The following is a 26,567-nucleotide window of genomic DNA, read 5'->3' on the forward strand; positions in this document are numbered from 1 at the left end:
GACCCAGGAAGCTGCAGGAGCTGTAGGTCTGCGGCTGCCGGCAGGTGACCTTTGGGGCCAGCCAGCATATGGCGAGGTCACTGAAGGCCTCTGCCGTGGGGAGTGAGGGGCCCATCCTCTCCCTTCACTACGCAGGACGGATGGGCCCCAGGGCAGGGGCAGGCGAGGGCTGGGGCTGAGCTGTGGCCACAGGCTGTGGGCTGGCACGCGGCACGGCTGCCTGTCCAGGGGCTCTTAGGCACCGGCTACATGTGTCAGGGAAGGCAGTGAAAACGGGAAAGCAAGTTGTTTAATGTGCAAATCATTAAGAAAAATAATGATCTCACTCCGGGGTGTTCAGCGAGCCCCCAAACAGCTGCTAATCAGCTTGTAGAAGCAGTGGGGTGAGGCTGGGGTGGCTCGAGGCTGGATGTGGCTGAGAGCCCCCGGCCTCCTCCGTCTGTGCGCTCTCCTCCTGCCTCTGCCCCACACTCACCCAGCCCCTCTGCTTTGGACACATGAGCCTTGGAGTCGCACCTTGGATGTCTCACCTTTATCTCTCTGGGATGTAACTGAGCCTGGACTGGCCATGTGGTCCCCACTCTTAGGAGGCCAGGGCCCTCAGGGATCATCTCAGCCAATTCTCTCGCCAGGGCCTGGATATCTGGGCTCAGGGAAATGGCGAGTTGGTGTCTTAGGAAGGAGCTGCCCCCAGAGCCCCCCATTTTAACTGCCCCCCCCCCCGATTAGCTCAAAGAGCGCAATCCTGGGGTTTGCTTCTCAGAGTGTAGACACTGGGAGAGGTCGAGGGCAGGGTGCCTTTGAGAGGAGAACAAGGATGTGTGGGGTTTGGAAAAGTATGGGTTTAGGTAGCGATGAGTTTCAGGACAAGTGCCTCTGGGCAGGTGATACAGACAGGGTAGGTGCTGGCACCGGTTGGGTGGGCCATGGATGTTGACAGGTGTGGCCAAGTTTGGGCATAGATTGGCACACGGGTGTGGGTATCGGTGAGAGCACCTGGGTGTTGGGATGTCAGTAGATAAAGTACTAACAGCTAAGACCTTAGAGTATTTACTATGTCCCCATCACTGTTTTACATACATTTACTTATTGAATTTTCACAACAATCCCATAAAAGATATTCCTAGTTTTTTTTTTAAGATTTTATTTATTTATTCATGAGAGACAGAGAGAGAGGCAGAGACACAGGCAGAGGGGGAAGCAGGCTCCCTGTGGGGAGCCCGATGTAGGACCCCATCCCATGATGTAGGATCACAACCTGAGCCCAAGGCAGACGCTCACCCACTGAGCCACCAGGATGCCCCTATAGTCCTAGTTTTTAAGGAGAGGACACAGAGCCTGGGAGAGGTTAAGCAGCTGCCCAGGATGGTCCAGCCAGTAACTGGGGCTGTGTGACTCAGAGTCCACACTCTTGGTCCTTCTGCCCTACAGCAGGGACAGGGTGCAGGCAGCGGAGAGCTGTGGGGGATGGACACGGGTGTTGCGATGCACAAAGTGGAGGCCACCGCGTGTAGGAGAGTGTGTGATGGATGAGGCTGGGGACGCGGGGTGTTCAGACGCAGGGTGTTGAGGCGTGAAGTAGAGGCCACCGTGTGTGGAGCAGGAGGCCTGGGTGGGTGCAGGAGGTTGGGCATGTGGCAACTGATCCAGCCTGGTGCCAGGCAGGGGCTTCAGCCTTCAGCAGGGAATCAGAGTTACCCCGACCACTTGTTAACCCGCGTTTCTGGTTCAGGAGTGTCAGGTGGGGCTTGAGAGCTGGGGATCAGACGTAGGGGCCCCTGGTAGGCAGTGCGTGGGGGTGGGCAGTGAAGCACAGGCAGTGGTGTGGAGAGGCGAAGAAGGCGGTGGGGAGGTGAGACTAGCACAGAGGTGACCTCAGAAGCATGGGTGGGTTGCAGCTCCGGGGAGGCGTTTGTTGGAATGGGGTGGGGGAGTGAGTGTGGGGGAAGTGAGCGTGCCAGACGGGGTGCCTACGACTCCCTTTGAGGGTCCTGCTTCCCGTGTCCACCTCCCGGGTGGGGGCTGTGGGGTGCGGGCTGTCTGGCCAATGTCTGGGCATCCTCTCTGTTCTGTGGTGGGAGTTAGATGGAAGCCTAAAGGGGAGGCTATGGTGGTGGCCTGGGAAGCCCCAGTGGCCCCTCCAGGGTGAAGCCTTTGCTAGATGGCGTTCTCGGTGTGCCAGGTGGCCCAGACAGGAGGACCCTCTCCCCCCGGGGGTCCCACAGGCACAGGGGGTTTCTCTATGTTCACTCAATGTCCAGCTATAGAGTACTGATCCCAGATGGGCAGGTGCTGGGGCTGGAGGCCCCTGCGACCCAGAGAACGTGAGGGGGTGAATGGGGCCAAAATCTGCCCCCCCCCCGAGTCTTGCAGCCTGTCACTCACTATTGGTCTGCTATGAGCCAGAGGGTTGGAGGGAGTGCTGGGGGCGGTGCTGGGGGTGTCCTTCAAGCTAAAAACAGGAGCCTCCAACCTGAGGAGGCCTCCTCGGACTGGGACAAAAACCATTCAGCTAGAAGCTATTGGAGGGACAGAGGACTGGGGAACAGGCTCCAAGGAACACAGTCCTACCCTGAGGGCCTTTGGTCCCCCAAGGCTGGGCCCAGAGGGGTGACGTGGAGCCCAAACGGAACAAGCCCTGTGTTATGGGTGCAACCGCATCCCCCAAAAGATAAGAAGTCCTCACTGCTCAGCACCTCACTACGTGACCTGATTTGGAAATACCGTCTCTACAGAGTTCAAATGAGGTCACCATGGTGGGGCCTAATATAAGGTGTCCTTATACAAGCAGGGAATGTGGACCGGGAGCCAGATCCACACAGAGGGAGGATGACAAGGAGACACACGAGCACACGGCCACCTCGAGCCGAGGCACGTTGGAGGCTACCAGAGGCTAGGAGAGGGATTCACACAGATCCTCCCTCACGGCCCTCGGAAGGACCCGACTCTGCCCATACCTTGCATCTGGACTCCCAGCCTCCAGAATCAGGACAGAACGAATCTCTGCTGCCTAAGCCACCCAGCCTGTGACACTTTGTCATGACAGCCCCAGGAAACAAGTACACTGTGACTCACAGAAGGAGCGACTGGATGGGGGCGTTTGGAGGCAAGGGTCACTGCTGAGGGCTTTGGGAGGTGAGGGAGGTGACATCAGGGGAGGGCAGTGGAGCCCGGAGCCCGGAGCCCCGCAGCTGAGGCTCCAGTGGCCAGTGAGCAACGCTGCTTTCTCCAGAAGACGCATCTGCTGTGGTGGAGGCAGAAGGAACCTGCTCCGTGGAGGTGACCGTGAGGGCACAGTGCCTTTCTGGCCCCCCCTCCCGGGGCCTAACGAAGAAAGCTGGCAGTTTGCACGGGCTCCCACTGTTGGCAGGGGCTTCAAGCCTCCTTTCTCCAGGATGAGGACACAGGGACCCATCTCTGGCCACAAGAATTCCAAGTTCAGAGGAAGCGGGCAGGAATCTGCACTGAGCACCAAATGACCACAAAACCCCTTTTCTTAATCAATAGTATTTTATTGTCAGTTATAAATATTTTCCATTTGTCCCCTATTTACAGTTGCAAAATAGTTTATGATATTATACCATCACCCACCATTCGGCACCCTTCTATAAACTCCATGAAAATCACATAGGAAATAAAAAGCTCTTTTTTTTGGGGGGGGGTCCCACTAACCCGGTTCCCCCAGACTCCAAACAACCCCACACGGACAGCAGGCAGCAGGTGCTACACAGTAGCAAAGGGACGGGCAGGGGCGGCTCCCGGCAGGGTCAGGACGCCAGGCTCCTCAGGACGTTGGTGATGCTCCAGTGCTGGCCCGAGCACCTCTGCAACACCAGCTGGAAGCCAAACTCCGAGTCGCTGTTCTCCTGCAGCTCCAGGCAGCGCTTGGACTTGCGGTTCTGGATGGGGCCTCCCTAGGAGCCGGGGCGGAGAGTGGAGTCAGGGCAGAGAGGTAACGTGGGGCGGGGGGGGTGCGGGGCCGAGGTGCTAGTAGGGGCTAGAATCATCGGTGTGTCTGGATGCCTGGGAAGCAGAGAGGCTCCGGGGGGAGTGGGGCCCACCATTCCCATGTAGCCTCAGGCTCCCCATCTGTGATGTGCCGGTCTCTTCCCTAAGACTGAACGTGCGCCTCCGTTTTCTTCGCAGGGCCCTAGATCTTTGTTAGCCCAACTTCCATGTACTTGGCTGGGGTGTGGTGTGCTGCTTTATTCCTACAGCTCCTACCCTGGGGCCAGGCCCTGTTCCCCAGAACCATGGGCTGGGGTCCTTGTTGCTCCCATCACACCTGCCCAGTTTCAGGCACTGTCTTCTCTCACCTGGACCAGCCTCCTAGCTGACCCCCCTCTGACTTCCCGAGGCAGGGAAGAGCCATCTCTCTAAAATGTGCATTTGGCCTGGAGGACAGAGTTCAAGTCCAAGCGCAGCCCCCAAGGTCTTCCTGGTCTCGCCTCCCCCGTCAGCTCCCACAGCTTCTGTGCAGCCATGCCCAACTCCCTGCAGCTGTCTAGACCTACTGGCATTATATCAGGGTTCCTGGACATGGAGCAAGCTGTGTCCTGGGTTGGGGGTCCTTCCGCAGGCTTCCATAGCAGGCCAAGCCACAGTCATGTTTCAAGGCTCTGCTCCTGCTCCACCTCCTCCAGAAGCCTTCTCACCTCCCACCTAATCCCCTCCACCTCTCCTCCAGTCCACCCTGCGCTTTCTCCAGCTCAGCACTGTTGAGTGCTGGTGGAATTACTTGCTTACTCATCTCTCCCTCCTCTACGCTGAGGGTTCTATGCCTTATCAATTTCTGTGCCCTCGACATCCAGCAAAGAGCCTGGTACATAACAGATGATCAGTAAATGTTGGCTGTCATAACCCGCACAGGTTGAGAAGGGATGGGTCACAGGACAGGATGGCAGTGTCAGGTGTTTCACTCTGGAGTGGCCCTGAGCAGGCCTGACAGCAGAGAGAGGGAGGCCCTGCCTCGTATGACAGCAGCCCACCCCCAGCAACGTCCCATGCCCATCCCAGTGAACAGCACACTGGGAGAGAGGGAGACAGCAAACTTCTACTGTAAGGGGTCATCCCCAATTGGCTGACACTGTCCCTGTGGTGACAAATGATATGTCAAGAGAACATTAAGATTCAGTTTTCACAGTGACCTAAGAAGCTGGCAGGATTTACTGTGGCTGGTCACACACATCCCCGAGACCCAACACTCCCACGGCCAGGGGTGTATCTAGCAGGAATGTGTGCACCAAAGACAAGCACCTGGGTGCTTTCTGAAACATGATTTGCAACAGTTCCAACCTGGAAACAAACCCAGAAGTCCATCCATAGTAGAATGCATAAATAACTTGTGGTTATTCACATGCTGGAATACTGTACAGCATCAAAAATTTACAAACTAGAGCTCCGCTCAGTATGAATAAACCTAACAGACACCACACATACACAATTCCACCTGTATACGCTTGCCCAACAGGCAACATAGGACCCATGTTAGAGCCAGGATGGGGGTGATCTTTGGGGAGGCGGGCGTGGGAAAATGATGGACAGGAGGCCAGAGAGGGGTTGCTGGGGTGCTGGTAACATAGGTGTTTGCTTTTTTAAGATTTTATTTATTCGCGAGAGACACAGAGAGAAGCAGAGACGCAGGAAGAGGGAGAAGCAGGCTCTCTGTGGGGAGCCCGACGTGGGACTCGATCCCAGGACCCCGGGATCAGGGCCTGAGCCGAAGGCAGACACTCAACCGCTGAGCCACCCAGGCGCCCCTGCTTTGTTTTAAATCATTGAATTGAACATTTATATTTGTGCATGTTTCTGTATATATGTGTTATTCTTCAATTAAAACAATTTTTTAAAACACAGCTCCCTCAGAAGGGACTTTGAACAGTGGGTGAAGGAGGCAGGTGATGAGAAGCTGGGTGGCTAGGGGGAGCAGGGCTGTGTCTGTATGTCTGTGTGTACGTCGGGGGTGGAGGAACGGAATTCCCAACTTCCAGTGTGTGGGACACGACCCAGCACATTTCTTTAGGCGTCTTCAAGGGAGGAGAGCAGGTGTCTCCTGCTGTGTCTCGAGGCCAGCGGTGACTCATGGCACCAAGAGCAAGGAGACAACAAGGGGATACCCGAGCAGCGAGCTCATCTGGGGACCACGGGCTCGGCCCGAGAGACACTGGCGGGCTGACGCCCTAAGGGTCAGAGGAACAGGTGGCCGTCCGACGAGGCCTCCGAGAGGACCCTGGAGTCCCCACGTGGGAGAGACTCTGAAGGTCGAGCCTCCTGCTCTCACCAGCAGCCTCAATGGCCTCTACTCCAGCCTGGGCCTCCAGCTCTGCTTGGCTTCCTCCAGGAGGACACACGCAGCCCTCCTGATCCAGCGCTCTCTTTCCCAAGCTGCCCTGCCCGGGAGTGTTCTCCTCCCCTTGAACTAAAATCCTTGTCTTGGGGGCATCCAGCAAGGTGTCCCAGACTGTCCCCCAGGTTGCCACACTGGGATCTCCTGCTTCTCCTCCACCTTTCCCTCCCAATAGGGGATGGTGAGGCCCATGTGCCGCACATTCTATGCTTTTCTACGTTAAACTGGCCCAGTTCTGCGTGCAACAGCCTTGAATGATTCTTCCATCCTGGCCTGCCCTCCTTTGGACCACCTCCAGGTATTCTGTGTCACTCAGAACTGACTGCCAAGCAGAGGGCCACCGCCTCACTTCCACCGGACAACGGGCTCCCTCAACATAGCCAACAAGTTGGCACCTGTGGTGGCCACGCCAGGATCCTGGGATGACGACGGGGTGACGTCTTCAAGTTGTCCACTTGCAAGCTGTGGGTCCCCATCCCGTCCCTTAAAGGCTGGACCTCTGGATCCAGAGACATCCCTTGTGACACTCCGAGCAAGGCCAGCCCATCCCTCTGCCAGGCCCAGGTTTCTCTGGTTTGTGTTTCTGTGGCCTGAGCATACCTGCAGCCACACCTGGGTTGGGTGGCGTCGCTGCTGCTTCTCTGGCCCGTGTGTGGCCAGACTCCCCTGACCCTCCAGCACCCCTGCCAGCTGGCGGTGTGCCCCAGCCCGTGTTGCCAGGGGTAGGCTCAGGCCACAGTGCTCATCTAGTGCTCAAGGTCTGCCTGCCTTCCTGGCGGTGAGACGGGAAGGGGCAGGTGTGACCCAGGAGGCTTCTTTCCTGCCCCTCAGCCGGTGGCCGTGGGCGAGCCGCTCCACCCTCTGCTTCTACTGGGTTTAGGACCAGATGCTAATTTCTGTCCTGATTACTGGAGGATGAGCACAAGGAGTCATGGGAAACCTTTTTATTAGCTCAGAAACAACAAACAGATGTGAGGGTGCTCAAGGCACTGGATGGCGGCTCTGGAAAAAGCCCATGATGGGCAGGACGCGGCCAGGCCAAGTGGCCATTCGCTCTGCTGAGGACTGACTTCTCGGCTCTTCCCCAGGGGCTGAGCTGGGCCTTGCCTGCCAGGGGCCGAGCTGCTTCGGCCACCCCCGGATCCCTGAGCTCAGATCCCAAACAGAGAAGGCCACAGCCTCGTCTTTCCTGCTGCCACTCTGGCACATTCTAAGCCTTCCACGGGGCACCTTGCCAAGCCTGAGAGAGGGAGGTCTCTGGGAAGTAAAGTGTTCCTTCAGGGACTCAAATGTGACATTTCCCAGACCCCATATTGGCCCTCTGGACCCCGGAGACAGGAAATGTGGTGACCCTGGGGCAGAAACAGCTCGTGTGGCCTCTGGGAAGGATGGGAAGAGATGGAGTGAGGCCGAGAGCAGGGCTGTGAGGGAGACGCAGCCTCAGTGAGTGTCTGGACCTTCAGGGAGGGCTGTGAGGGAGACGCAGCCTCAGTGAGTGTCTGGACCTTCAGGGAGGGCGAAGTGTGTGGTCCAGGCGAGCTCCCTCCCTAGAGGCTCCGTGAGGAGAATCTTCTAGAGCAGAAGAGTAAGGCCTCTTGGAGGCCACACTGAGCAGCCCTGGAATGTGTCTGGGGAGCACATCTGGGCTATGGGAAGAGGAGACAGGCCGCCTCTGGTGCTAGAGCTAGTACCGGCCACGGGTGCTGGCTCCCTCCTTTCTTCCTTTCCGGACCTCAGCCTGTCTCACGCAATAAACTCTGGGCTCTTACCTGCTCTCCGGGCAAATTCTGTTCACAGTTGCAAAGGAGCCTTCCTTTCCTCCATTTGCTCCCTTCCTGGTGAGCTTCGCACCCTCGGGAGCAGCCTGGTGCTGTTTCTCTCTGTCCCTCTGCCCTCTGCCTGCAGCCTAGGCTCTGAGATAGAGCCAGTCGCAGTCAGGGCTGACACTGCGTCAGAGGCCCTACAAGCCCAACCTCACGTACTCCTCACAAGAGCCCTGAGAGGTGATCACAGTTATTCCCACTTCACAGAATTGGAGACAGGGGCCCAGAAAGTTCGGGACACAGGCCCAGGGTCACATAGTCAGTAGGCAGTAGAACCAGGCTGGGCACCCCATTCACTCTTCCTCACTAGGACGCATGGCTAGACCCACACCATTCCTCCCACTCCATGCCTGTCTCAAAGTAGCGGTCTAGACGGAGAGCTGCTGGTGCCTCAGTGCCTGGAGTGGAGGCAGTCCGGGCTAGTTCCTTTGCAGGCTTTCTGCAGATACATGAGTCGTCCATCTCTTCATCCATCCAACAGATATTTCATGAGAGCCTACTGTGTGCCCGAACAGTTCTAGGGCATGGAGATACACCAGTGACTAAACAGGAGAAGATCTTTGTCCTTATGGAGACGATACTCCAGGAAGGCGAGCAAACGGTCAATTCTCTGGTGTGTTAGAAAGTCATAAAGCCATGCACAAAAATGTAGAACAGTGCTACGGACTGAATGGGAGTCCTTAAAATTCATATGTTGCAGCCCTAATGCCCAGTGTGATGATATTCGGAGGTGGGACCTCTGGAGGGTAATTCGGTCATGAGGGTGGGGCCCTCACCAATTAGATGAGTGCCCTTCTAAGAAGAGACACAAGAGAGATGAGCCCTCCCTCTGCCATGTGAGGACGCGCTGAAAAGGTGCACACGTGCAGGCCAGGAAGAGGGTTCTCAGCAGACACTGTCCACTGACACCTTCATCCTGGACGTCCCAGGCTTCAGAACTGCGAAGAATAAATGTTTGTTGTTTAAGCCTCTCAGTCTACGGTCTGTATTCTAGTGGCCTCAATGGCCTCAGACGACTCAGTAAGAGAGCTGGGGAGTGGTGGTAAGCAGGCGGCAGGCTGCGGCAGTGACAGGCGGTCAGGGTGATCCTCGCCGGGAAGGGGAGAGCTGAGTGAAGGTGCGATGGAGGAGGGGGGGTGGCCTAGGTGCTATCTGGGGACAGTCCCTGTGTCCCCAGAGCGAGGATCCCGCACCAGCACAGGCTTGGTGAGTTCAGCGAACAGCACGGGGCTGGGGTGCAGCTCGGGGGCGGGGTGGGAGTAGATGAGGTCCAAGAGGTCCTCGAGGGAGGGGCAGGTTGTGTGGGGAGTCACAGCCACCGGAGGGATTTTGACTTTTAATCTGGTGACAGGGCCAGCCACTGCAGGGTCGGACTGACATTTACCGGGCCCCTCTGGCTGTGGTGTGGAGTGTGGGGTGTGGAGCACGGTGGGGAAGGGAAGAGGCAGGGAGGCCCGTGGGCCAGACCCCAGGCTCTGAGGGGCCGGAGCTTGCTGTAGAGACCCCAGCCGACGCTGCCCTCCAGCTGACCCTGCCCAAGCAAGGGAGGGCACAGTCCCTTGCTTTACCAGTCCAGCCATCTAAATTATTTGTGTAACACATACAACTACAGGATCTGGAAACATACAATACTTTTAATTAAAGAATTTAAATGAGGGCAATTAAACCTGGCAGGAGAGATGCTACAGCACACAGCGAGCTTAATTGGAATGGAAACCGAATTAAATATGGAAACAGCATTTAAAAAAAATCAAAAGCTCAATGTATAGAGTGAAGGAGGCTGATAATAATTCCTCGAGGTGGGCTCCCAGCCCCCAGCCTAGCTCCTTCTCCTGGGCCTCACTGGCATAGTCACTAGGAAGGGCACGAGAGGCCTGCGGGTGGAAGCAAAGAACTCGGGGCCCTGCTCCCGGCCTTCCTGCCTGACCCTGGGTAAGTGGCGGAGCCACCTTGGGCCTCAGTCTTCTCATTTGCTGACCTGAGCTGTGGGGCACTTAGATTTGCGTCTTGCCATGGAGCACTGACCGTGTGCATGAGCCCCTTAGGCTGAGGCACTGGGGAGCTGACCCCACATCCTGCAGACATGCACCCCCTCTCTGCCTCAGTTTCCCTACCTACGGGCCTGTGGCAGCTAGAGGTTCCCTAAGCAGCCCAGTTCCCCCTGGGGTGGAGGCTGGGTGAACAGATGAGACTGCGTCCCTGGAAGGCTTACTTAGCACAGATCTCTTCTGGGTCTGCAGTGAGGCCCGGAAATGGGCCTTTTAAAGTTCCCAGGTGCTGCTGCCACCTGCGGTGCTGGTACGAGAACCCCACACCAGCTGTCACCCTCTTTCAGGGAAGGATCAGGCCTGGCTTGTCGCTTGCTCTCCTGACCTGAGGACGAGCATCTGGAGCTGAGCTCAGGCTGCGCTCACATTTACCACGTAGGTGTTCAGAGGAGGCTGTGTGGACTGACTATTCTGGAGCCTTTGCTGCTTATTTCAGAGCTCCTGTTGCACTCTCCTTTCTAATTAATTTTCCACAGGCAAGTGGCCCAGTGGGTCTCCGGCTTTAAGCACAGTGGGCTTGGGAGTTTCCAGGTTAAGTAGTTAATGATTAGTAATCAAAGACTTCAAAGCATGGGTGGGATGTTAGCACTAGTTAAAGAAACTGTGAGATTAAGTCTTTTCGTAGAGGAAAGTGGTCCTTCTGCATTATGAATATTCAACAGTAGGTTTATTTAATAAGTTCTTTGGCACTTGTCTTTCCTAAAGGAGACTCACCAGTGCCTGGGTGGGAGTCTGGCTGGGATTTGCTGAGAAGGACCATTGGACTGAAGATGGGGTAATGGTAATGTCACGTGCGAAAACAAAAAGGGTGAAGGGGGTTAGGGAGATAGCAGGGTGGCTAGAGGGAGCTCGCTGAGGAGGCAGGAGTGCAGCCAATTCGCACACACCAGTGACTGGCCTGGAGGGAGACTCCAGCCCAAACTCCATTGTAGCCACCCACTGGTTTTCTAGAGGCAAGAAAAAGGCACCATGGTCTGGTGGTTTAAAGCATTGATCCCAGAGTCAGAATTCCTAGATTTGGCCCTGGACAAAGTACTTAATCTCTCTGTGCCTCAGTTTCCTCATCTGTAAAATGGGGATAGTTAAGGTACCTACTAGCATTGTTGTGGAGGAGTTAAGAAATATTTCTAAAGCAGTTACTATACCACCCCGCACATAGTAAGCACCATATTAATGTTTGATAATAGATTTTAGCATCTTCCTCAGGTCTGAGTAGTGGGGATCTGAGCCATCTACGTCTGCTCCTGGCTCCTGATCTCTGTGGGATGAGTAGGAGGAAGGGGGCAGGCCGACTGGCGTAAACTGAAAAATCACACACTTCCAGAGCCACGCAAGGCTTTGTCAGTCCATCAAAACTGGACAATTCCACATTTGCCCCTTCATATGACACGGAAATAAAAAGGTGTTTTATTCCAGAGCTATAATGAAATACCTAATTATAGATTTTCTTTTTGATACAAAATGTTCTTGAAGTCGGACTTCCCAATAGCGACTGGGGATCGGAGTAGGAGAAAGTCAAAGACTCCTCCTCCTTGCGTGTGAGGAAATTCTTTGGCAGAATTAGCCGTGCTCCTTGGGGAATGTGCTCTGCAAATAGGTTCTTTTTTGAGTAGGTTACTCATCTTGCATCAAATTATCAAATTAGACCCCACAAATCAGAGCCAATTATACCAGACAGGCAGAGTTGGCTCTACATTCAGCTCTCTTCCAGGAAGGCTCCTCATACTCTAGAAAGTTTCTTCTCTCCTGGCATCAATAGACATCTCTGTGGTTATCCTTGAGGTTCCTCATTTGGAAAATGTGTAAATCTTTCTCAGAAAATGAGGCAAGCACAGGAGCTTAGGTGTGGGCACAGCCTACCATGGGAACCCTGATCTATGTGCACTTGGACTCCCTGATGGGCCTTGCTGGCATTTCCACCAAAGAACCCAACAGCCAAGGGGGAATGACGGCATGCCCCAAGGTCTGGGAGCAACATGAAATACAATCTGAATATCCTGACATTTCATCAAAGCCTCCTGTTTTAAAAAAAATGTTCATACAAATTTGTACTCCACTCCACACGGTATGCATACATTTCCACCTCCCTCCTTCCAATCTGAAGTTATAGGAAGATGTACACATTTATCCTATGATTTTGAGTGCCCCACTTAACACCTGTCAGCGTGTTGCACCACCACCTCAACGTGCTCTTTGTAGGAACTAGAGATTTCTGCAGCTAAGCAGGGTCCTTTGACCATTATGTGGAAATACCCTTTCTCAGCGTGCACACATGCATGCACACAGGGTCATCAGGGCAAAATTTTGTTCAGCTTGGGCTTGGTGCACAGGAGGCCTTTGGTTACTCTTTGTGAATTTTCCTAAAAAAGAAATCCTTCATTCGATCAACAGCACGTTGGAGGACTCCTCTGTCTCAGCTCTCCATTAGGTGCTGGAGACACTGGAAGTGTGACACAGTCCTGCCTTCTGGTGTACTGGTTGATGGAAGAGAGGGACATGGAAATAATGGAAAAAAAAAACCAGCTGCACAGAGTAGGATAAAGCTGCTCCTCATACAAGGAGTTCGGCTCATTTTCGAACTTGCAGGTTCCTTATCCTGAGGCAAGTCCAGAGGAGCTTCTAGGTGGGGAAGTGCTCCTCAGGGCTTACTATCTACCTTCAGCCTAGACAGATGGAATCTCAGGGGTGGCAAGTCCTTAAAGCCAACCAGTCTAAATCCACGTAGGGCTATACAGCCTTAGATGACTTGCTACGTGATCCCCTGAGCCCACCTCTCTCTGAGCTGCCAACCTCATGTTTGGACCACTCTGACCACGAGAGAGCTGCTCTATTGATTGTCCTGGATTTGCCAGTCCTCCCTCAGAGCCAACAGGACAAGACTGCTCTCCTCTGCGTAGGGTAGCCCTTCAGCTACTAGAAGGCAGAGCTGAGACACTCCGGGTCTTTCTGGTCCAGCAGCCCGCATTCCTTCAGCCATGTATTCAAATAGATGGGTAGAATTTAAGGAGGTTGGACCTTAGAAGACACACACCATAACAGCCTTCCTATGGCAAGAGTCCCTTCAGGAACATCTGGAAGAGAGGGCTCTAGCATTTGCTTAACCATCCAAGGTAATGGTAGTGGGGGAGGGGCGGCATCTCATTACCATGGAGGGCCAGTCCATTGTGTTGCCTGGCAAGGGTCCTGCCACAAAGTCCTCTGTAGTGACCGGATACCTGCTATTCCCTCTCCTTCCATTGCTGCAGCGCTCATTGACTAGATGCCTCTTTCACTAACACGTCAACGCCAAATCCCAGAATCCCCCAAATCTCAGTATGTGGGGTACTCTCCAAAGATTGAAAGTACCTATAATGTATAGGTATTAGTTTAGGAAATTCTTTATCCCAGGAGGAATCACGAGCTAGAGAAATTGCAGAAGGCAATAACCAGGACTTCTGGTGTTCGTGAAATTTCATCATGTGTTGATGTGGGAAATGTTCACTGTGTGCTGCTGTCTAGACACAGGTGTGTTGCTTGAGAAGGACAACTCTGGCTGCCTACTGACTGTTCTTCAAACCCAGAGCCTACAGTGGTCCTGGATTAATAATCCCCCCTCACGACAACCTGCATTTCATCCATCACTACTTCCTGCATTTCATCCATCACTACTTCCAACAGACTGCAGCAATGTCTCTCAAAGTCCCCCCAACAGCTGACTGGCCCATGCCCCCATAGCAACCACGTCTGCCCCATCCCTCATGGGAATGATGGAACAGCCCCCTAACTTGCTTCCGTGTCTCTTTTGTCCCAGTCCACCCTACACTCTGCTGCCAGAGGGGTTCAGACCCCATCATGGCCAACCACGGCTTAAACCTTCCCCCGGTTCTTCCCTTTGCTTTTAAGGTGAAGTCCAATTTGTCGGCATGGGTTTCAACGATCACCATTACCTGCACCCAGACTGACTCTTATGTCTGATCTCTCTCATGCTCCTTTGGAAATTCCAAGTTCCATCCACACCAACACTGGATTTCTGCTCCTCAAACATGCTCTGGTTTTTCTTCCCTTTGCCCAGGATGTTCTCCCTTTTTACACCTGGGAACTGTCCTACAACTTTCAAGATCCAGATCAAACGAGCCTTGACTGTGAAACCATCCCTGAGCCCGTCACTCTGGGGTCCCCAAACACCAGACCTCTCTCATTTCTGGTCCCATCCTCCATTTTGTTGCATGTTTATCTACTCATGAGCTCCTCCAGGGCAGAAGCTGTGTCTTTTTCATATCTGCATCCCTCCTGCCCAACCCCCGTGCTCAATAAATGTTTGATGAATGACTGAAGGAAAGAATGTTCATCATCAGAAAATTGCTCATCAGAGCCCTGCACATCAGTGTTGCCAAGAGATGTTTTCATCAAATGTGGTTGCTCAGTGTCAGTATCTAACGCTGTCCTGATTCATCCTGGAGCATCAGAAATTCAGAAGAGCTTGCCGGGGATAGAAGAAAGGCATTTTATTTGTTAAACAGAAAATCAGGGTATGAGATGGAGCACTAAGATATGCAAATGCCTATCTTCTTTGTAGGAGAACCTGGGAGAATCATACTAGATTATTTTGAAATTAATTCAGCCTGAGTGTCTGTGGAGTTTAAATGCAGCCCTCAGGAGAGTAAATAATGCAGAATGTGAAACCAGAAAAGAGATTTGAGATGCACCAGTAAAAGCTTCTTTCGGTCCAACTTCTGCACCAGATCATTCTAGTTGGTAGGATCCCTATGTAATTTGCAAAGCTTAAAACCTGTTGCAAAAGAATTAGCCCAAGCACGTGATTTAATCATAGAAGAGGTTTCCAGCCTCCTCGGCCTTGTCAACAGTAGGCCCTAACGAATGAGGGCTTGTGGACAGATTCCAGGTTGCTTGCTAAATGTCAATCATTATGCATTAAACAAAAATTTCACATACATTAATCTTTAAATATCAAGTGAGAGTGGCTGCTCCGGGTTTGCAAATTAGGGATTTAAAACTATTATTTCCGAACAGTTCTTCTTGGTAGAAGGATCAAAGATGTGACTACCAGAGCACCCTGGGAGTTTAATGAGATATATGTGTAAGTGGCTGAAAACTGCCCCGGCTCCAGGGTTCCACATTCCAACACGGCCTGCTTTGTCGGTCACTGTGTCCTTTCAAGTAGGAGCCATGTGAGGATGCCTATTCAAGATCATGCACTGAGATGTGGAAAGAGCTGGGTTTGGGGGTGTCTTGGCCTCGAGGGTGCGTATTTGAGGGGTATTTTCCTTTCTCTGCCCCAGTCAGGGATGGGCAGATGAGAGGAAGGCCAGCCAGGTGTGTCAAGGCTCTCTGGAGATGGAGATGTCACCTCAGCCTGACACCTTGGGGTCTGTCTGTGAGGGCTGGAAAAAAGGCAGATGTGCCTGTATATGTGTGTGTGTGCAGGGGGGGCACAGCCTGGGTTCGGATTCAACTGGCCTGTCTGAACTCCAGCTCCATCTCTCAGGCCGTGAGATCTTGGCCAGGTGGCCTTAATCCTGTCTTGTCACCTTTGACATGGAGTTGCTTGGTTTATTAACACTGCACTTCACCAGGCTGGATGCAGTGAGGCCGAGGCTCTACAGAGCGGTTTCCCTGGTGATTCCGGAGCACCTTGAAGGAGCAAGGCTTCCAAGGGGGGCTAGGTTGCTCACTTCACTTCACGAGCACTCGCATCTCAGTCACACAAAGTCCCCAGAGCATCAGGTGCCTGGCTGGGCCGCGACCTCCTGGGGCTATTCCAGGACTGCCCGAATCTTCTCTTTCTGCCGGCCAGTTGGAGCAGCATGCTTGTCCATTAGAGGACTCCCAGCCACAGCTGTCAGGCTGCCTGACCCACACCACCAGAAGCTGGCCTCCTCAGGCCAGCCTCAGATCTTTGCTCCAAGAGGAGATCTTGGTGGCCGGGCAGGGCCATAAGGACCCAGGGGGTCCCTCATGGAGGAGACGGAGGGGGGAATGTTCAAACTTCATTTCAGCCTCCTGTGAACTCTTCTTCCTGCCCGTCTCCTTTTCCTACAATCTCCCCTTCCCATTCTGCTCTGAGATCTCTGCCACAGGGCCATTCAAAAATCCAGATCTCAACAGGCCAGTCCTCTGAGTACACTTTGACTCCCACAGGCCCAACTCCAGGCCAGTGGTGTCCACGACCTGGCCCAGCTACTCTTCCAGGCTCATGTGCAGCTACACCCCCGCCCCCGTGCCTTCCAGGACCTGCCAAACCTGCCTACTCACAGCTCCCCGAAAGTAGCTGGGGCCTGATGCTTCACAGCTTTTGCATATGCTGTTCCCTCTCCCTGGAACGTCCTTCACTATTTTCATATGGAGCAAGCTCCTACACATTCTTCAAGGTCCCAAATAAGCACTGTGTCTTCTGAAAAGCCATCAGCCCTGCTCTGGCCCCCCACCCCTACCTTCCTATACGGTTTCCTTCCCACTCTCCAGGAGGAAGGTGATCCGGGGGCCCAGCAGGCCCAGCTGAAAGCAGCGGAGAGCAGCCTGCTGTGAGCCTCTGTACAGACCCTCCAGACGATATGATCTCCGTTTCACCCTGGCAAAGTCAGGCCCGCTCACCTCCCGAGGGCCCACGTGGCCCTTTCTCTCTGTGGCCTCCAGCCTGCCAAGCTGGGACACAGCAGCCACTTCACCACCACATACACATCCAGCCTTCCTCCTTGACCACATGCCTCCACCCCTCTCTCTGCCTCTCAATTTAAAGGAGGGCAGAGGGGAAATGTAGCTCCATCCTGTGTCATTCGGGGCCAGAGAGCTGACAGGGGGAGTCACAAAGGCAGAGTGTGGGGTTAGAACAGATGCTTCAGTGAAAGAGAGGGAGGCAGGAGGAAGACGTGCCCCGTATTCTCAAACCTCAGCCCTGACCCTGATCTTCTTCCAGGTGACCTCCACCAGCATACTTCAGTTGGAAAGCAAAAAACAATTTGTGGGGCACCTGGGTGGCTCAGTGGTTGAGTGTCTGTCTTTGGCTCAGGGTGTGATCCCGGGGCCCTGGGATTGAGTCCTGCATTGGGCTCCCCATAGGAAGCCTGCTTCTCCCTCTACCTGTGTCTCTGCCTCTCTCTGTGTCTCTCATGAATAAATAAATAAAATCTTTTTAAAAAAGAAGAATTAGAAATAATGTGTGGGTAGTCACCAACATGACCACGCTGGGCTTGTTATTTAATAATCCTGTGTCTCCGTTTTCTCACTGAGAACGTCGAGGGTAATGGTACCTGCACGCAGCTGTTGTGAGGATTAACTAAGCTGATATGTGCCCCGTGCTTAGAAAGTCTGGCACTTGGTGAGCACCGTATGAAGGTCGGCTGTTATTCCAACAGGGATGGATCTTTAGGGTTCACCACACGTGGTAGAGGTCACATGAACAGGAAGGAGCAGGTCAGAGTTGCCAGTCCTGGTGCACCACTCCCTCTCCTTGAACCCCACGCATTTCACAGGCCCAGCCAGGACTCCGAGCTGCCACACACATCTCCTACCTGCCCTCCGAAGTGCTCCTATTTGGCTCCCTGTGCTGCTCCCTAGCATCTGCTCTCCTGGGGTCACACAGCCCTTGTCTGGGCCCTTGCACTTGCTCTCTAATCAGCCCCTAAATCTATGACCTTGTTTTGAACTTGGTATTGACCTTCACCACTCATCTAGGACCCAACCCAGTCCTCTGGTTGCATATCCCCAGGTCACAGGTCACAGGTCACAGGTCACAGGTTCCCCATGCCCGTAGAATATGAAGTCACCGGGGCCTCTTCTTCCCTGCCACCCACCAAGGGGAGAGTAACGACACAGCCCCTTCCAGTGCCTGTCACCTCCTCCCCAGGGCGGGAGCAGCTTGCTGGGAGGCCTGAGTCAGGGTCCTGCCACTCAGTTCCATGAATACGGACATTCCCTTTCTGACTTCCCTGGAAGCATCCACCGCAGCTAGTCCCCTGATACCTTAGAATGTCGTGGGTTCCCTCCTTCCTGTTCTGACCACTTCCTCTGCACCACCTGGGTGACGGGGGTCCCTACCAATGGAGGAAACCAGCCCTAGCTTAGTGGGTGCCCTGGGGCCTGGGAGGTCTCTGGGCCAAGGCACAAGTTCTCTTCAAAGCAGGGTCACTGGGCCATCTCTGGCTGGGCATGTTGATCTTTGGGCTTCATTTTATAACTGGGACAATGGAGAGAGCAAGAAGTCCAATATGTGCCCCCAGAACTGATGGAGATTTAACACAGGAATGCTTCCTGGTCACCCGTGTGCACACTGCCCTTTGAAGAAACCTCATTCCCTAGAGTGAGCCTATTCTGGGAGGAAGGCGGAGCAGGGCACAGGCCAGAGATGCCCCAGCACTGTCTATACCTGGGACTACTGGGCTTCATCTCAGGGGAAAGGACAGGTGGAGAAGAAATGTGAGGGTTTAAAGTTAGAGTGGCCTGAGTCTAAATCCCAGCCCTGCTCCTTACTATGTGACTTTGGGCAGTTGACTTCCCTCTCTGAGCCCGTTTCCTTATATCTACAAATTAAATAATAATAAAACAGCAACAACAATAATAACTTCCCTTTTAGAGACAATATCAGGAGCTAGTGAGCTAATAATGTATGTGAAACCCCTGGCACCGAGTTGGTACCCAGTCAATCCTGAGAGTTGGCCCAGGGACACAGCCGCCCTATTGTCACCGTGTACCCTTCCTCCCCCGCTCCTCCTGCATGTTTCCTGGCCCCTGTGGACCTTCTCCCTGCACTTTGCTCCTGTTGCTCTTCCCGAGGCCTCAGGGGTTGTTACCTGAGAGAACTGCCAGTGGAGCTTCATCCTCTTGGCTTTGGCATAGCTGCACTCGATGAGCCGTGGCCGACTGTTGACGTCCACCAGGCACCGGTTGTCATCGTCATCGACTGTGGGGCTCAAGATGCCCACGTGGATCTGCTGACTGCTCGTGTAGTACACGTTCTGGGGGGAAGGGGAAAGAATGCGGTCAGATGTCATGACCAGAGAGATGGGGAGGGTCAGGGGGGCCTCTCCCTGGGCAACTGGCAAAGGGACCACAATCCAGTGGTCTTCAAAATATTATGTACCACAATGGACAATAAATCCTTTTACATCATGATCCAGGATAGTATCTGGTACACATGTGTAATGGAGACAAAATTTTCAAGAGCCGAAATGTAGTCTCACCATATGCAAAGCAATCTGCTATTTTCTATCTTATTCTTTCACTGAAAAGCCTTGGTCATAAACTCTTCAGTTGATTTCACCACCTATACTTTAAAAAACATGGTTTGAATCCATTATTTGCAGGTTTGCTGACTTCTTCCCTCCATAAATATTTTGTGCAAGATACTGCACTTGGCCAGTAGATAGAGAACAAAAGACCTGTGCCATGCCTTAGGGAGTTCAGAGTCTTGTGTGATAGGAGACATGTAACATGTAATTTCCATCCAGACTGTGGAGAGCAAGGATTGGCAAATGTTTTCTCAAAGGGCCAGGTGGCAAATATTTTTGGCTTTGCAGGGTGTTGGGAGGTCCCTAAGGCCGCTCCTAGGTTTGATGATTCATTAGGACTCACAAGACTCAGCCCATATTTGTGCTCACAGTTATGATTTCAGCAAAAAGGATACAAGACCTATCAGCCCAGGGAAGAGGCACATAGGGCAAAGTCTGGGGGAAACCAGGTGCAAGATTCCAAGGGTCCTCTCCTAGGGGTCATACAGGGTGCGCCTAATTCCCCCAGCAAGGAGCTGAGACAACACACGTGAGAGGTTATCCCCCAGGGAAAGCTCTTTAGAGATTCAGCTGGGTTTTTATCGGGGCTGGTCATGTAGGCAACCTCTGCCTGGTACATACCAACATTCCAGACTCCCAGAGGCAAAGCAGGCGTTTAGCATAAACCACACTGTTTGTACAGTGGCACAGTGAGCCACTCTTGCGCATCTGGGAATGGGGGAAACCCGTCTGAAATCCAAGTTCCCAGTGCCTGTCAAGGGCCAACATGGTAAGCAGGCTTTCAAAGGACACCAGTCAGGGCTGCTGTGTTAACTCTTTCCCGCGCAGAGGGCCATACAATCTGAAAACTCAACTCTCCCATCATAGCATGAGCACAGCCAAAGGCAATATGTTGGATGGCTGTTCTGATAATGCTTCATTTACCAAGAGTAAGGGCTGGACATGGGCTGTAGTTTACTGGCCCTGGTCTGGAGGAAGGCCACACGACCTTTGCCCTTCAAAGTTTTCAGTGACTTCTCTCAACTTCAAGCCGTGGTTCCCAAAAAGGGCTCCGAGTGACAAGTCATAGGGCTCTGTGAGCTTTTCTCTTCATATCACTAGAGAAAGTAACACCTTCGCTTATGATTAGGCCCCATGGACAAATATCTGGGGATCCCTGGGTGGCTCAGTGGTTTAGCGCCGCCTTTGGCCCAGGGCGTGATCCTGGAGTCCTAGGATCGAGTCCTGCATCAGGCTCCCTGTGTGGAGCCTGCTTCTCCCTCTGCCTGTGTCTCTGCCTCTCTCTCTCTCTGTGTCTCTCACGAATAAATAAAATCTTTAAAAAAAAAGATATTATAGGTTTTTGTTTGGGGTTAGAGTTAGGGTGGGCCCTCTTATTATCTTCATATATTAAAAAATGCTCATGGGTAAATATTTTTGATTAATTACAAATGATAAAATGAAGCATTTCTTGTTTTAGTAGAAGAGGGTGGTTGACAAGGAATTTTAAAGATGAGTGCAGGGCATAAAAGGGGTTGTGGGGTGAGAAGGGACGTGCAGGGAAGGAAGTAAGGGGTGGTCGTTGGGGGGCATGCTCCTCCTGACCCTTGGAAGTTCAGGGAGGGTGTGGAGAGGCAGGCAGGGTCACCCTTCAGGCATAAGAAGATTCTCAGGCCAGAGTATCAGTCAAGGCCCCGACAGGAAACAAAAAAAGGATACAAGACATTATCCGCCCAGGGAAGAGGCACATAGGGCAAAGTCTGGGGGAAACCAGGTGCAAGCTTCCAAGGGTCCTCTCCTAGGGGTCACACAGGAAACAGATGGCACACTCAACTTAGTGGAATCCAAAGAGGTGGTAATGAAGGCACAATTCTCAATGGTGTGGGTAGGATGTAAGGGAGCCACAGGGATTGTGTAGTTCTTTGAAGATAATAACATGAAGCTGTTACCACTCCCAGACCCGAAGGGATGAGAGAAGAGAGCAGTTATGAGGCTCTGGAAGAGAAAAGCTACGTACACGGGGGTTGACTTGCAAGAAGGCTTCAGGGTGGGAGGGTTTGGGGATAATGGTGAGTAGTGGTGAATAAACACCCCGACCTTACTCTCCCCTCTCCACTCCGTTCTTTTGCTGGGTCAGCCCATTGGTAGAATCCAGCCTGAAGCCAGAGAACATGGGAGCCCACTGAACCATTCCATGAAGTCAGCCTCCTCAGGTAGAAGAAGTATAATGAGAGGATCTGGAGAGCCAAATAGGAGACACCCAGATAATCTTATAAATTATCAGGTTTAGTAATCCACGGAAATAGGCATTAAAATACCCAGATGACCGATTCTTCCCATAACAGAGGTGAAGAATCATAGTGATCAAAGTTCTGAGCCTTGGCCAAATGTGGAATTCCTAGCTTCAATGTGGAAATGTGACCAGAACGTGAGGGATAGAGGAGCCTATTCAACATCTATATTGGGTAAGAGACCTTCCATAGTGTGGCCCGGATTTCCCGTTCACTACCAAGGAAAGCCAATGACCTGCTGTGGCTTCCAGTTTATTGGAGGTGAGGGAGAGCATGATGACTGTAGGATTTAGGAAGTTAAATGGACACAGTTAGGCATCTCACCATCCAGCCACCATCTCTCCATCCACCTCTCCATCCATCCATCCATCCATCCATCCATCCATCCAACATCAATCTCTAAGTCGAGATCTGAGGATAATAGAGGTGAGAGAGCCGTGGTCTCTATCCGGGAGGATCCAACAGCCAAGCTGGGGAAACTAACATATCAGGAAATAATGGCTCTAATCACACTAATATGAGCATTGCTTCTGTTCCTCCACTTGCCTATCCTGACTCTAGCTACTTGAAAAATAGAAATAAAAACTCACCACCACCTCCAGAAAGGCTTCTATGAATGTGCAAAAGCCTGGGGCCTCAGCCGGCCACCTGAAGCTCTCTCTAAAAAGTGCAGAGCTGTTTATGACCTTGGGTTGAACGCACCACACCATCTCCTCAGGACACAGTACAGCTCTTAGTCCCCTAGATTTCCGGAGGCTTGGGAGTGCGGGCTGCCAGACAAGGACAGCCAGGAAGTCAGTTGCTGCTACCCACCCCTTCCTTCATCCCTGTCATCAGGGCCTGACTCAGGTCTCTAGGGCAGACTCTGCAGACACAATTGGCTGCCCAGGTAATAGCTCAAATCAGTTTTATTCACTTAGCTGCTCCGAAGTGCTTGGGGGAGATGCTCTGAGAGACATGCGTGCACTTCCTAGCTGGTACAGCTGTCATCGGAACTGCTTATTGCTTCAGAGTCTGGGAAAATCATAATAGGGACAGACAGTTGTTTGTTATTTAAAAGCAAACACCAAAGCGCATCTTGAGTGGTAGGACCATGAAGCTGGCGGATCAAAGAGAGAGATTCGGCTGAGGATGCTCACAAGCCATCCCTCGGACACCTCAGAAGTCCAGCCAACAGTGGATGGAGTCGGTAAACGGCCTGAACACAAAAGAGGGGAAACCGTTTCCTACAAGATGTCCCACTTTTGGTACTAGGAGGCCGTGCGAGCAGAGCTGTGCTTTCTGCGTAATGGGGAACCTGGAAGGTTTCAGCACGAAATGTCTTAGAACTGTGGTTCCCACAGAGGGGTGGTTTTGCCAACCAGGGGATATTTGGCAATGTCTGAAGACATCTGTGCTTGTCACGACAGGGGCAGGGACGCTGCTACTGGCATCCAGGGCGTAGAGGTCAGGGATGCTCGCCGCCTAAGCTCCTGCGATGTGCAGGACAGCCCCACCCCACCCAGCCCACAGCAAAGAGTCACCCGACCCCGGACGCTCAGGCGTGCTGCTCTTGAGAACCGCTGCCTGAGGAGGCTCCTAACAAAAGTTGAAATGTGTTTAGCTCCCATCTGCCAGACACAAAGTGACGTGCATGCTTCTATCCCACTGAATCCTAAGACAACTCTATGAGGCAGGGGCTGCGATAATCCCTGTCTTGTAGATGGGGGAAACTGAGGCATGGGAAATTAGGTAAAAGTCCCAGAGGTGGAGTAGCTGAGATTTAAACAGGGTAGTTTGACTCCAGAGCCTCTCACCTGACCGCCTACCTCCCTTGGGTCACTGTAGCTGCAGCAGCCAGAGGCCGGAGGGGGAGGCCAGGAAGCTGGCTTAGGACGCTTGCCCCCGGTGATCCACTTGAGCTCTGAGAGGGGGCCCGGACTAAAGAAGCAGCAGAGGCCTGGTGGGGCCTGTGCCCAAACACCTGTGATACAGGAAGGTGAGAAGGGCCTACACGGTGACATTCCTCCTGGAGCTCCCGTCAGTGGTGGAGGGCGAGCGGGAGCCTGCTGTGGATCTTCTACACCCCTTCTGCCACCTTCTGTACCACCTTCTACACCTGGGGAGGGGGCATTGAATAGACACCCTGACCACTCGGCAAATCCTCAGGTGCAAATGACTGACTCCACTCATTTCCCACACAGCCTCATTCACCTCGGCAGGGCTGCCAACCTGGTCAGGGCATTTCATTCTGATGCTTGCGAGGAAAAGAGAAAGAGCACCTGCAGGTGTCACAGAACACACACATCCGTAGCTTGGGGTCCACCCCAGTGGAATTCTGGAATTCATCAGCCCAAGAGCAAGAGTCATGACAAATAGCTGAGCTGGAAAGCCAGCTGGGGAGCCCACAGCACCCCTGGGTGCACACTCCTGCCCTTAGGGCCACTGAGCCAAGGCCACGCAAAGACCCTCAGAGTTGGGGGTCCCCCTTGCTCTATCACTTCATCTTCTGGATAAGCAAGGGCCCCCACCCTGAAGGGTACAGGCCGACCCCTGGCTGGACCCCCGCCGGCTGTCCTCAGCATCCCTTCTCTACCTGGCTGGTGTGGAGGTGGGACCTGCCTCTGCTGAGGCTGAGGTATGGCCGTCCCCAAGATCTGTCCTTCACCCACCAAATAGCAGCACACTGGCAGTGGAGCCACCTCAGGAAGGGAAGGGAGGGAAGAGAAGAATCGTAGTTTTGTACACCTGCATACACTGGGTACTGTCCATAGCGGCAGTCACCTTCCAGTTGTAAGGATAAGGAAACTGAGGCTAAGGGGGTATATGAGCCTTGCCAGGGTGCAGAGGCGGGAGGTTGCTCTTCCCTCTCCTGGGGAGGTTCCAGGGGAGCCTGAGACCTTGGCAATTCAGGGCCTTCATCCCCCTCCCGAGTCGAGCACCCCAGACAGTCTCGTCTCCCCCAACCCTCGGCAGGGCCTCCCCCATGGCCAAGGCTGAGACAGGCAGGGGGAGAGGGAAGAGGGCTCCCAGGCAAATCAGGAGCAAAATGGGGGTGGTTAAGTGACTTAATGACACGGTTCCAAGGTGCAAGGGAAGTCCCAGCTCTCTTCCAAACAATGGGCCTGTGGATTTGGGGCAGCTTTATTTCCTTCATTAAGTGATGTTTCCTTGGCAACACTGCTGGCCTATCGAGTGGGTGCCCTTGAAAAATGAGGTAAGTTAGAGACATTTAGAGATACTCTCTCATCGGGAGATGGAGCGGCAGTGGCGGTATTTCACTAAAACCTGCCTCGGCCTGGAGGGTGTCGAGGGGGTGTGAGGAGGGGAGTCATTGCAGGGCACTCCTTACGAGAGGCTCTAGAGCCTACCAGAGGGGGAAACAACTCTATTTGCAGGATGTTTTCATGGGGAAAGCGACCCAGGGTGAAGCAGGGTCCTTGAGGCCATTTCTTCGGATACTTGTAGGAGATATGTACCCTCATGGATTGTTTGCAGCCCAACAAGGGTTTAAGAGCCCAGTCTCCTGTGGGGTGGGGAGCACACCAGGGGAGGGACAGTCTAGGGGTTGAAAATCACAAACAATAGTGCAATTACAAAGTGTCAAAATGGAGGGTGGTGGCAAAGATCCCTAGAGGGAGAGGCAACCTGTGGGCTGGACCACTGCAGCAGCGGCTTCTGGAAGGAGGGGAGGGATGCTGGGCTTCGGAAGAGGAGAAGGATCTGTGGGCAAATGAAGTGAGGGAGGGGACAGGGATCAAAGGGACACACTCCTAAATGCAATCGAGCAAAGGCAGTGCTCTCTACCTTGGCCACACAGGAGAGCCAGGTGGGGAGCTTTGAAAAGTCTACATCAGTCTCAGCAGGTGAGGCCTAGGTTGAGGGTCTGTTCCAGGTGATTCCAATGCACAACCAAAGTTGAAAACTACTGTACGAAGGACATTTTGTGCAGCCTAGAGAGGAAATGTTGGGACAGCACCTACAACCACCTGGATTCCTGCTCCCTTCTCATCCTGGGGCCACGCGAGATCCCCATCTGCAGGGACACTGTTCCTAAGACTCTAATGAGGGTGGCCACAGCGGTAGGAAGCACCAGTGTCTGGGAGAACAGTTCTCAAAGTGTGGTCCCAGCATCATCTAGGAACTTAATAGAAGAACACATTTTGAGCCCAACCCCAGACCTGCTGAATCAGAAACTCTGAGCAGGGCCCAGGAGTTTGTATTTTAACAAGCCCTCCAGGGACGCCTGGGTGGCTCAGTCGGTGAAGCGTCTGCCTTCGGCTCAGGTTATGATCACAGAGTCCTGGGATCAAGCCCCATGTGGGGTTCCCTGCTCAACTGGGAGCCTGTTCCCCCTCTCCCTCCTGCTCATGCTCTCTCTTGCTATCTCTCTCTCTCTCAAATAAATAAATACAATCTAAAAAAAAAACAAAAACCAAAAAACCCAAAACCAAAAACAAGCCCTCCAGGCAAGTCTGATGCATGTGAACGTTTGAGAACCACTAGTCTAGGAGAAAGGTGTCCCGGTGGGATAGAGTCAAGTGGGCTTGAGTTTCCGCTCGGCATCCCTGCCCTCACTTGGTAGCTGGGAAGCCACTCTGAGCCTCAGTTTCCTGACCTGTAGAGGACAGTTGTGAGGGTTACCATACTGCTAGCCCCTAGCCTGGCCACGGGGACTGCAGGGCGAGAACAAGGCAGGCAGGGAGGAGGTCTCTGTGGGAGGGCAAGGAGAGACCCAGTAGGGAAGGGACTGCAGGCCCAGCGGCCCTGCCTCAGCCCCCTCGCCTCTGGCCCACGTCCTGAGTCTCCTGGCCGGTGGGCCTGTGGGTAAGGGTCCGCAGAACCGGCAGGCGGGGCACGGGCATGCACGGCGCAGG

The 26,567-nt window shown here is 53.3% G+C and overlaps 1 protein-coding gene and 1 long non-coding RNA gene across 6 annotated transcripts in view; both read right to left on the minus strand.

Annotated features, from left to right (window-relative positions):
• Window positions 1–3,491: 3,491 nt before the first annotated feature.
• GALNT18 (polypeptide N-acetylgalactosaminyltransferase 18) overlaps window positions 3,492–26,567 on the minus strand; it is a 338,094-nt gene continuing 315,018 nt past the window's right edge. For all 5 annotated transcript variants that reach the window (XM_049098823.1, XM_025459490.3, XM_049098824.1 and 2 more), the window contains 2 exons: window positions 19,004–19,168; window positions 3,492–3,914 (listed from right to left, as the gene is read on the minus strand). In XM_049098823.1, coding sequence (XP_048954780.1) covers window positions 3,768–3,914; window positions 19,004–19,168 — 312 coding nt within the window. In that variant the 3' untranslated portion in view covers window positions 3,492–3,767. The remainder of the gene's footprint in view (window positions 3,915–19,003; window positions 19,169–26,567) is intronic.
• Window positions 7,276–17,317, minus strand: LOC125753243 (uncharacterized). The gene is made up of 2 exons (XR_007404576.1): window positions 7,852–17,317; window positions 7,276–7,803 (listed from the first exon to the last, which is right to left on the minus strand). It is a non-coding gene; the product is annotated as an uncharacterized LOC125753243 (long non-coding RNA).

The sequence above is a fragment of the Canis lupus genome, chromosome 21, assembly GCF_003254725.2.
Source record: "Canis lupus dingo isolate Sandy chromosome 21, ASM325472v2, whole genome shotgun sequence".
Classification (NCBI taxonomy): Eukaryota; Metazoa; Chordata; class Mammalia; order Carnivora; family Canidae; genus Canis; species Canis lupus.